The sequence below is a fragment of the Dipodomys spectabilis genome, unplaced genomic scaffold (assembly GCF_019054845.1).
Source record: "Dipodomys spectabilis isolate Male_0828 unplaced genomic scaffold, ASM1905484v1 ptg000329l, whole genome shotgun sequence".
Lineage (NCBI taxonomy): Eukaryota > Metazoa > Chordata > Mammalia > Rodentia > Heteromyidae > Dipodomys > Dipodomys spectabilis.
In genome coordinates this window covers 4,882,337-4,892,549 of record NW_024871006.1, presented here as the reverse complement: position 1 = coordinate 4,892,549, position 10,213 = coordinate 4,882,337, and the positions used below count along the sequence as shown (strand labels likewise).

General features: G+C 57.7%; 1 protein-coding gene across 1 annotated transcript; it reads left to right on the top strand.

Moving 5' to 3' along the window:
* Nucleotides 1-4,746: 4,746 nt before the first annotated feature.
* Nucleotides 4,747-9,969, top strand: Trim47 (tripartite motif containing 47). Its single transcript, XM_042665486.1, has 6 exons — nucleotides 4,747-5,442; nucleotides 6,627-6,722; nucleotides 7,014-7,244; nucleotides 7,362-7,560; nucleotides 8,755-8,829; nucleotides 9,069-9,969. Exons 1-6 carry the CDS (start codon nucleotides 4,756-4,758, stop codon nucleotides 9,707-9,709), a joined length of 1,929 nt encoding a protein of 642 aa, XP_042521420.1. The 5' UTR covers nucleotides 4,747-4,755; the 3' UTR covers nucleotides 9,710-9,969.
* Nucleotides 9,970-10,213: the final 244 nt, after the last annotated feature.

Below are 10,213 nucleotides of genomic sequence, written 5' to 3'. Positions count from 1 at the left end.
TATCTCCAATGAACCACCAGAAAACCAGAAGTGGTGCTGTGGCTCAAGTGGTAGCATGCTAGCCTTGAGCTGAAGAGCCGAGGGACAGCGCCAGACAGGCTTGGAGTTCAGGTCCCACAACTGGCAAAAAAAAAAAAGAAAGAAAGAAAAGAAAAGAAAGGTCACCAAGAAGCAATGCTGAGTCATGTGATTACTTAGGCCCCACTGCTCACTGCCCAGCTAGGTAGCCTTACTCCCTATGAGTTATGAGGATCAGATGTGGAGGTGGATGTAGGCAAGTGGAGGTATGAGCACCTTTGTTTTGGTTTGTTTTTTTGCTCCTCCAGAACATGCTTCCATGAAGATTCTATAGCATTGCTGGGTCAGGAGCAGGTATCTGGTACTGGGAATAGAACTTGGGGCCTTTCTCAGGGCCTGGGACTGTCTCTAAGCTAATTTACTCAAGGCTAGTATATTACCATTTGAGCCACAGCTCCACTTCCAGCTTTTCTGGTGGTTCATTAGAGGGAAGCCCAGGCTGGCTTTGAGCCTTGATCCTCAGATCTCAGCCTCCTGAGAAGCTAGGATTGCAGGTGTTGACTGCATTTGGAACTGCATTTGTGGTGTTGCTGCCTCTTTGGTGAAAACTGCTGGCCCTGAATTTGCACCAATGACAGGCAGCGATGTCCTTGTCGGTACCGTGTCACTTCATTTGTGGCCATGTGCATCCTCTTGTTCCAGGCATACTGGTTCAAACTCAGGACCTTTTATCAATACGCTTTGCTTAAAGATGAGTTAACGGGCAAAAACTAGGGCTGGAAGCCGGGTGCCTGTGGCTCACGCCTGTAATCCTAGCTACTTAGGAGACTGAGATCTGAGGATTGTGGTTCAAAGCCAGCCCGGGCAGGAAAGTCTGTGAGACTCTTATCTCCAATAAACTACCAGAAAACTGGAAGTGGCACTGTGGCACTGTGGTTCAAGGGGTAGAGCACTGGCCTTGGGCTAAAGAGCTGAGGGACAGTGTTCAGGCCCAGAGTTCAAGCCCCATGACTGAGGAGCTGGATGACTTTTTTTTTTTTAGCAGCAGCAGGGTCTGGAGCTTTCGGATGATTTGGTGGTGCCTTCCCCTTCCTCCATTGACCTTGCTATGTCAGATTTCCTCCCGCGTCCTCAGGACCAAGGGTGCAGGAGGAGGTGTGAGTGGGTTCCTGTGGAGCTCAAACTTACTGTTAGGCTTGCAGACATGGAGAGTCCATTTCCAAAAGATTCCAGACATTTGCAACAACTTTGAAACATGCTAATATGAATGAGGTATCAGGATTACCACCACCCGCCCATGACTCATGCCTGTAATCCCAGCTACTCAGGAAGCTGAGGTCTGAGGATCAGGGTTCAAAGCCAGACTGGACAGGAAAGTCCGTGACACCTATCTTCCACCAGAAAACTGGAAGTAGAGCTGTGATAGAGTGTTAGCCTTGAGCAAAAATTGCTGAGAGACAGCACCCAGGCCCTGAGTTCAAGCCTCACCACTGACAAAAAAAAAAAAAAAGAGAGATTTCCATGCTTTCCTCCTGAAGATCAGATTTTCCCAAGCAAAAGGGACAGCAGGGCTGGGAAGGTGGCTCAGTGGTAGAGCGCTTGCCTTGCATGTATGAGGCCCTGGGTTCAATTCCCCAGCACCACATAAGCAAAAAGAAAAAAAGCTGGAAGTGGTACTGTGGCTCAAGGGTAGAGTGCTAGCCTTGAGCTGAAGAGCTGAGGACAGCGCCCAGGCTCAGAGTTCAGGCCCCACGACTGGACCCCCAAAAAAAAAAAACAGGGGGACAGCAAATCTGCACAGGAGACAGAGGGCCAGTGGGGCACAGGGTACCCCTTAATGTGGGGGTACCCTGTTCCTCTGGTACCACGCATGTTTGTGGTCTCCGAGTGGCTGCCAAGCCGCAGGGCAGGGTGGTGCTGGTACTGGCCCTCCACCTACTCCTGGATCTTGGCATATGAGGGACTGTCATGATCAAGTGCTCCTTGTGGAAACCAACGTATGGAAGTCATTATCTGCCTTCCTGCCAAGCCCGGCACGCCCAGGCTGTATCGCCCTTGGCTGCTTCTGCCTGTGCAGATCTTCTCCCACACTCGCTCTGCCCGCCTGGATTCCAGCAGCCCATGACAGCCCAGCTCAGATGCCCCTTCTCCAGCCCCCATCCTCCATCAAGCTGGTACTGGGGTAGAATTCAGGGCCTGAGTGTTCATTGTCCTTTAGCTTTTTCACTAAAGGCTGCTGTCCTACCACTTGAGCCACAGCTCCACTTCTGGCTTTATGGTATTTCATTGAAGACGAGAGTCTCATGGACTTTCCTACCCGGGCTGGCTTTGAACTCAAATACTCAGATCTCAGCCTCCTGAGTAGCTGGGATTACAGGCGTGAGCCACCGGGCCCTGTGCACCTCTTTCCTCTAACTCTTGTTCTAAATGACCTGGTGTGTGAGGACCTCTACAATTTACATGTTGAAATCCTATCTTCCACAGGGATGGAATGAGGGGTGGGGCCCCTGGGAGGTGATAAAAGAAAGAGAGTAGAGCCCTCTTGAGTGAAGTTGGTGGCCTTATAAAGCACCCCCTTGATAACCCCCAGCCCCTCACCCCCCAGCTCTGAGTCCTCTTTCTGCCCAAGACACAATGGAATGTCAGTAGTGCCTAGCCCTGGAGAGGGCTTTCCTCACCCCAGCTGACCTCAGACTTCCAACCCAGACAAATAAACACCTGTTGCCAAGCACCGGTGGCTCAAGCCTGTAACCCTAGCTACTCAGGAGGCAGAGATCAGAGGATCATCGTTCAAAGCCAGCCCAGGCAAGCAAGTCCCTGAGAGTCTTTATCTTTAATGAATCACCAGAAAACCAGAAGTGGTGCTGTGGCTCAAGTGGTAGAGCGCTTGCCTTGAGCTAAAGATTTGAGGGACAGAGCCCAGGCCCCGAGTTCAAGACTCACAACCGACAAAAAAAAAAAAAAAAAAAACCCATTGGAGGGCTGGGCATGTGGCTCAGTGGTAAAGTGCTTGCCTTGGATGCATGAAGCCCTGGGTTTGATTCCTCAGCACCACATAAGCAGAAAAAGCCAGAAGTGGCGCTGTGGCTCAAGTGGTAGACTGCTAACCTTGAGTAAAAGAAGCTCAGGAACAGTGCCCAGACTCTGAGTTCAAGCCCTAGGACTGGAAAAAAAAAAAAAAAAAAGACTGAAGGGCTACACTTGAATCATACTTTACTTCCAGCTTTTTGCTGGTTAACTGGAAATAAGAATCTTATGGGTTTGTCTTGCCCTGTGCTGGCCTTGAACCATGATCCTCATATTTAAACTTCCTGAGTAGCTAGGATTACAAGTGTGAGCCCTCAATGCCCAGCTTTGGATATGTGTGTGTGTGTGTGTGTGTGTGTCTGTGTGTGTGTGTGTGTGTGTGTGTGTGTTGCTCCATTTTTGCTCAGAGCCAGTGCTCTACCACTTGAGCTACACCTTCAATTCCTTTACTTTGCTTTATAAACCCATATTTGTGGGACTGGGAAGGTGGCTCAGTGGTAGAGCGCTTGCCTTGCATGCATGAGGCCCTGGGTTCGATTCCTCAGCACCACATAAGCAAAAAGAAAAAAGCCGGAAGAGCTGTGGCTCAAGTGGTAGAGCACTAGCCTTGAGCTGAAGAGCTGAGGGACAGCGCCCAGGCCCAGAGTTCAGGCCCCATGACCAGACCCAAAAAAAAAACAAAAACCCATATTTGTATTATGTACTTGATTTTTGCCATTCTTTTCTTTTAAAAAATAACATTATGAAGCCGGGCGCTGGTGGCTCACGCCTGTAATCCTAGCTACTCGGGAGGCTGAGATCTGAGGATCGCGGTTCAAAGCCAGCCTGGGCAGGAGAGACCGTGAGACTCCGATCTCCAATAAACCACCAGAAAACCGGAAGTGGCGCTGTAGCTCAAGTGGTAGAGCACTCGCCTTGAGCTGAAGAGCTGAGGGACAGCGCCCAGGCCCAGAGTTCAAGCCCCACAGCCGACAAAAATAAATAAATAAATAACATTATGGAGGTGTAACTTACACTAAAGTGCAGGGTGTGGTAGTACATAGCTGATACTCCAGCACTCAGAAGGCTGAAGCTAGAGGATTGTGAGTTCCAGGGCAGCCTGGGTTACATAGCAAGACTATGTCTCAGCGCAAACAAGATGCACCTTCTTAAGCCAGTACTAACCGAAGCCTCCTCTTGGGGGTCCCCTGGCCCCTGCCCGGCTCTCCACAGGTGTCTGCCAGTGTCCACCAACCAGGGAAGAATTCCTCCAAGAAAGCCATTGGAAAGGGACTTGGAGCATGATGTCAACTTTCCATTTCGGGTCTAGAAAAGCCCACGTTCCCCAGGGTGGTAAACAGAGTCTCCAAGGGGCAAAAACATACCAATAGCAGCAGCAGCAGGTTTGTTGTTTTTCCAACCGTCAGCAGCTCTGGAACATGGCTCAGATGTGCCAGGGCGATACCACTGGAGACTGGGGCTGGGCTGGGGGTCAGGGGTACACCCCTCCCTCCGGGCCTGAGGCTGGGCTGGGGGCTTCTCAGCCTCCCTCCCGTGCGGCCCTCGGGGCTCCTCCAGCCCTCGATCGCGCGGGGTGGGCGGGCCGAGCCCGGTGGGGCGGGCGGGGGCCGGCCCTTGGCCTGGGGCCCGGGGGGCGGCGCCGGGGCGCGCTCGCTCCGGGTCCCTCCCTGGCGGGAGCAGAGCAGGCGGTGCCCGGGCCGCCGCGGAGCCATGGACGGCAGCGGGCCCTTCAGCTGCCCCATCTGCCTGGAGCCGCTCCGGGAGCCGGTGACGCTGCCCTGCGGCCACAACTTCTGCCTGGCCTGCCTGGGCGCGCTCTGGCCGCACCGCAGCGCGGGCGGCACCGGCGGCCCCGGGGGCGCGGCGCGCTGCCCGCTGTGCCAGGAGCCCTTCCCCGACGGCCTGCAGCTCCGCAAGAACCACACGCTGTCCGAGCTGCTGCAGCTCCGCCAGGGCGCGGGGCCCGGACCCATGTCTTCCCCGACCTCCGGCCCGGCCAGGAGCCCCACGCCGGAGCCCTCGGCTCCCAGCGCGCCGCCCCTCGCTCCGGAGCCGTCGGCTCCGTGCGCGCCCGAGCCGTGGGCGACGGGCGAGGAGCCGGTGCGCTGCGACGCGTGCCCCGAGGGCGCGGCCCGTCCCGCCGCGCGCTCCTGCCTGTCCTGCCTCGCCTCCTTCTGCGCGGCGCACCTGGGCCCGCACGAGCGCAGCCCCGCGCTGCGCGGGCACCGCCTGGTGCCGCCGCTCCGCCGGCTGGAGGAGAGCCTGTGCCCGCGCCACCTGCGGCCGCTCGAGCGCTACTGCCGCGCCGAGCGCCTGTGCCTGTGCCAGGCCTGCGCCGCCCAGGAGCACCGCGGCCACGAGCTCGTGCCGCTGGAGCAGGAGCGCGCGCTCCAGGAGGTGGGGACGCGGGCCCGGGCGGCGGGACGCGGGCTGGGGGCGCGGGGCCGGGCCGCGGGGCTCCCCACTGCCCGCTCCAGGAGGTGGGGGCACGGGCCGGGCTGGGGAGGGGGGGACGCGGGGCTCCCCACTGCCTCTCTGTACCCAGAGGCCGGAAGGAGGGACCCCTGGAAGATGGGCCCGGGGACTTAAAGCGAGGTCAGGGTAAAGCAAGGAGGAACTGGGTGCGGGCCACCGGTGGCTCACGCCTGTCATCCTAGCTACTCAGAGGCTGAAATCTGAAGATCACGGTTCAAAGCCAGCCTGAGCAGGAAAGTCTGTGAGACTCTGATCTCCAATGAACCGCTCAGAAAACCGGAAGTGGCGCTGTGGCTCAAGTGGTAGAGCGCTCACCTTGAGCTGAAGAGCTCAGGGACAGCGCCCAGGCCCTGAGTTCAAGCCCCACAACCGGAGGGGTCGAGGGTGGGGTGGTGAGGGAGGAAAGGAGCTGGGACAGGGTCCCTGACCTTCCACCTTCTTAGGGGTGGTTGAGGGCTGAATAGCTGATGCTCTTGGCTCCATTTAAGTCCTGGCTCAGATTCCTCTTGGACTGAGTGAGTCAGCTGCTTTGGATGGGTGTGGCAGGCGACAGGAGTGTGACCGCGACTGCGGACAGTAGGCTGGACACAGATCCCCTCTGTCCTGCCATTTGGGGCCATGGCAGGAGCTTGTGCCCAAAGCCCCGTTCCTTCCCACCCCCAGTTTCCTTTGGCCTCTCTCCCGGCCTTGGCACCTCTGGCCTTGGGATTTTCCGTCTCTCCAGCTTGGAGCAGTGACTCATAAAACCCAGGGGATTTGCCTGGAATCCCCATTTTTTTTTTAAGGACTGGATTGGGGATGCAAGCTCTTTGGAGACAGTGGTCCCCAAGACAGCTTGTAGAGTCTCTGTGTAGTCATGCTCCTCCCAATGATGTTGCGCCACAGAGATGGTGTCGGCCCTGGGTGTCTCTGCCAGGCTGGTCAAACTGCCCGTCCATCCAGGCACTTACAAATGGCATCAGCCAGAGCTGCAGACGCCCCTCGCATATTCCAGGGCATCATGGCTGCTCCCAGTCTCAGCCATGCACAGATACCACTCCCTGGTCACCTGGAGCAGGGTTGGGGGCCCTGTAGGAGACCCCATTCTCACGGAAGGTCATCCACAGACCGAGCAGCCCAAAGTCCTGAGTGCTGTGGACGACCGCATGGATGAACTGGGTGCCAGCATCGCACAGTCCCGGCGCACGGTGGCCCTCATCAAGGTCAGACACAACCCCCCAGTCCCAGTCCTACCTCTGATTCCCCCCCCCCCCCCCCAAGCCCGAGCACAGCAGGCTTCTGGAAACACATGCTTTCAGCATGGCACATCTACTCCAGGAGCCTTGCTGGGGCCCCGCCCTCTCCTGCAAGCCCCAGGCCGCTCCCCTGAAGGGGCTCAGATCTAGTGTGGCCCCTACGAGGCTGGGGGGGGGGGGACCCGAGGGGTCAGGGAAGGAGGATGAGGCTGATGGCCAGGCCTGTTCTCCCCCCCGCCCCCATGCCATCTGGTGCAGAGTGCAGCTGTGGCCGAGCGGGAGAGGGTGAGCCAGCTGTTTGCCGAGGCTGCGGCGGCCCTGCAAGGCTTCCAGACAGAGCTGCTGGGCTTCATCAAGGAGGGGGAGTCGGCCCTGCTGAGCCGATCTCAGGGCGACCTGTGGCGGCAGGAGGAACAGCGCAACCGATTAAGCCGGGCTCGCCACAACCTTAGTCAGGTCCCCGAAGCCGATTCTGTCAGCTTCCTGCAGGTGGGCACAACTCCCCAGCCACAGGGGGAGCCCCGGGGGGGGGGGGGGGGGAGCAAAGGGCGGAGGGCAAAGGGCAGTGGTCCCAGCAGCCTTAACGGGGGAACTTCTCTGGCACAGGAGTTCCTGGCCCTCCGGCTGGCTCTGGAGGAGGGGTGCGGCCCCGGGCCCGGCCCCCCCAGGGAGCTCAGTTTCACCAAGTCCTCCCAAGCCGTGCGCGCCGTGAGAGATGCACTGGTCTCGGCCTGTGGCAGCCAGTGGGAGCAGCTGCGGGGGCTGGGCGGTGACGCGGACGGGCTGCAGAAGCTGGGCCCCGAAGGTGGGTGCTCCCCACACACCCGATGACTCATCTCCCCCAGGCTTCCCACACGGCCCCCAGGCCTGTGCCCATTCAGGAGTGGAGGAGGGAAACTGTGCCTAGCACAGGGTGGGACCCAGCTCCTGCCAGAGGCCGGAGCCACCAGCCTGGGCTGACTACAGGGCTCCGGTTATAGAGGGCAGAGGGGACCCTTTCCACCCACCCCCCACCTTCAGAGGGGCTGAGCCTCCACAGCCAGAGGGCAAAGGGCACCAGTCGACACCAGAGCCGAGCAGCAGTGACTCATGCCCATAATTCTTTTTTTTCTTTCTTTTTTTCTTTTTTTGTCAGTTGTGGGGCTTGAACTCTGGGCGGCCTGAGCACAGTCCCTGAGCTCTTCAGCTCAAGGCAAGCGCTCTACCACTTGAGCCACGGAACCACTTTCAGTTTTCCGGTGGTTCATTGGAGATAAGAGTCTCATGAACATTCCTGCCCAGGCTGGCTTTGAACTGTGATCCTCAGATCTCAGCCTCCTGTGTAGCTAGGATGACAGGTGTGAACCATGGGCACCTGGCTTCTTCCTTTCTTCTTCCCCTTCCCCTTGTTCCTTCTCCTCCTCCTCCTCCTCCTCTTCCTCCTCCTGTCTTGGGGCTTGAACTCAGGACCTGGGCACTGTCCCTGAGCTTCTTTTGCTCAGGCTAGCACTCTACCACTTGAGCCCCAGCACCACTTCTGGCTTTCTCTGTGTATATGTTACTGAGGAATCGAACTCAGGGCTTCATACATGCTAGGTAAGCACTCTACCACTAATCCACATTCCCAATCCTCATGCCCATAATTCTAAGTGCTCAGGAGGCTGAGATCTGAAGATCACAGTTCAAGGCCAGCCTGGGCAGAAAAGTCCAGGAGACTCTTATCTCCAATGAAGCACCAAAAATCCAGAAGTGGAGCTGGGGCTCAAGTAGTAGAATGCTAACCTTGAGTAAAAAATTCTATGGACAGCCCCCAGGCCTTGAGTTCAAGTCCCAGTATGGGACACATACATGTGCTCACAGGGGTGCCTGAATGTGTGCCTGTCTCTAGAAAGTTCAGGGGTCTGGGAAGAAGAAATCACAGGGGATCAGCGGGGGGTGGGGGAGGGGGGGCTGCCTGGCCTGGCAGCTCAGTCAAGGGCAATCTGGGGAGTCATCTTCCCGACCGCCTCCTCTTGTGCAGCTGATGTGGAGTCTCAGGACGCGGACAGCACAAATCTCCTGGACAGCGAGGCTCCCAGGGACTATTTCCTCAAGTGTGAGTACACCCTGCTCTTGCTCTAACTGCGGGCCAGCCTTGGGACCCAGCTCCAACAGGGCCCTGGCACGGAGGATTTGGACTCCCCTCCCCGGTTCTCGGAGTGAAGGAGATAGCTCCATGGGTGGTCTCAAGTAGCATAAGGAGCCTAGCATGTTGGGCGGAGGTGGGTACCTGCAGATGGACTGTCCGCCCTGAGCCTGGCCTTGACCCCTAAATCTCTCTCCTCCCTGGGCCAGTTGCCTACATCGTGGATCTGGACAGTGACACGGCAGACAAGTTCTTGCAGCTGTTTGGAACCAAAGGTGTCAAGAGGGTTCTGTGTCCCATCAACTACCCCGAGTCCCCGACCCGCTTCACCCACTGCGAGCAAGTGCTGGGCGAGGGCGCCTTGGACCGAGGCACCTACTACTGGGAGGTGGAGATTATAGAGGGATGGGTCAGTGTGGGGGTCATGGCCGAAGGCTTCTCCCCTCAAGAGCCCTACGACCGGGGCCGTCTGGGCCGCAACGGCCACTCATGCTGCCTCCAGTGGAATGGACGTGGCTTTTCTGTGTGGTTCCACGGGCTGGAGGCCACCCTGCCTCACGCCTTCTCCCCCACCGTCGGGGTCTGCCTGGAGTACGCCGATCGCGCCCTGGCCTTCTACGCCGTGCGTGACGGCAAGCTGAGCCTCCTCCGGAGGCTGAAGGCCTCCCGGCCCCGTCGGAGCGGCGCCCTGGCATCTCCCACTGACCCCTTCCAGAGCCGTCTGGACAGCCACTTCGGGGAGCTCTTCAACCACAGGCTGAAGCCTGCCTTCTTCTTGGAGAGTGTAGATGCCCATCTGCAGATTGGGCCCCTCAAAAAGTCCTGCATATCCGTGCTGAAGAGGAGGTGATAGAGGGCTGCTGCTTCTGCCCTCGGGAGCTGGGGTCTCGCCTTGTCCCCCGAAGGCACCAGCCCCGGAGTCCACATCCCCAGCCTTCTCACGTCTGCAGGCCTCCGCCTTTTGTAACTTGGCCTTCCATTTTTCAGAGGAGGTCCCCAGTCCCCCAGCCCCTGCCCCCCTGCAGGACTTGTTTGGGGGAGAGAGCGCTTCAGCTTTTTGTTTGGGGGAGAGAGAGCGCTTCAGGTTTTCAGAACACTGCCTGGTATCTATAGTAGGTGCTCAATAAACATGAATGGACTGAACAAATGGCTCCATTTTCCATTCCTCTGTTTACCAAGATTGTCCAGAATTTCTTTTTTGTTGTTGTTGTTGGTCATAGGACTTGAGCTCTGGGCCTGGACGCTGTCCCTGAGCTCTTCAGCTCAAGGCTAGCGCTCTACCACTTGAGCCACAGTGCCACTTCTGGCTTTTTCTGTGTATGTGGTACTGAGGAATGGAACCCATGGCTTCATG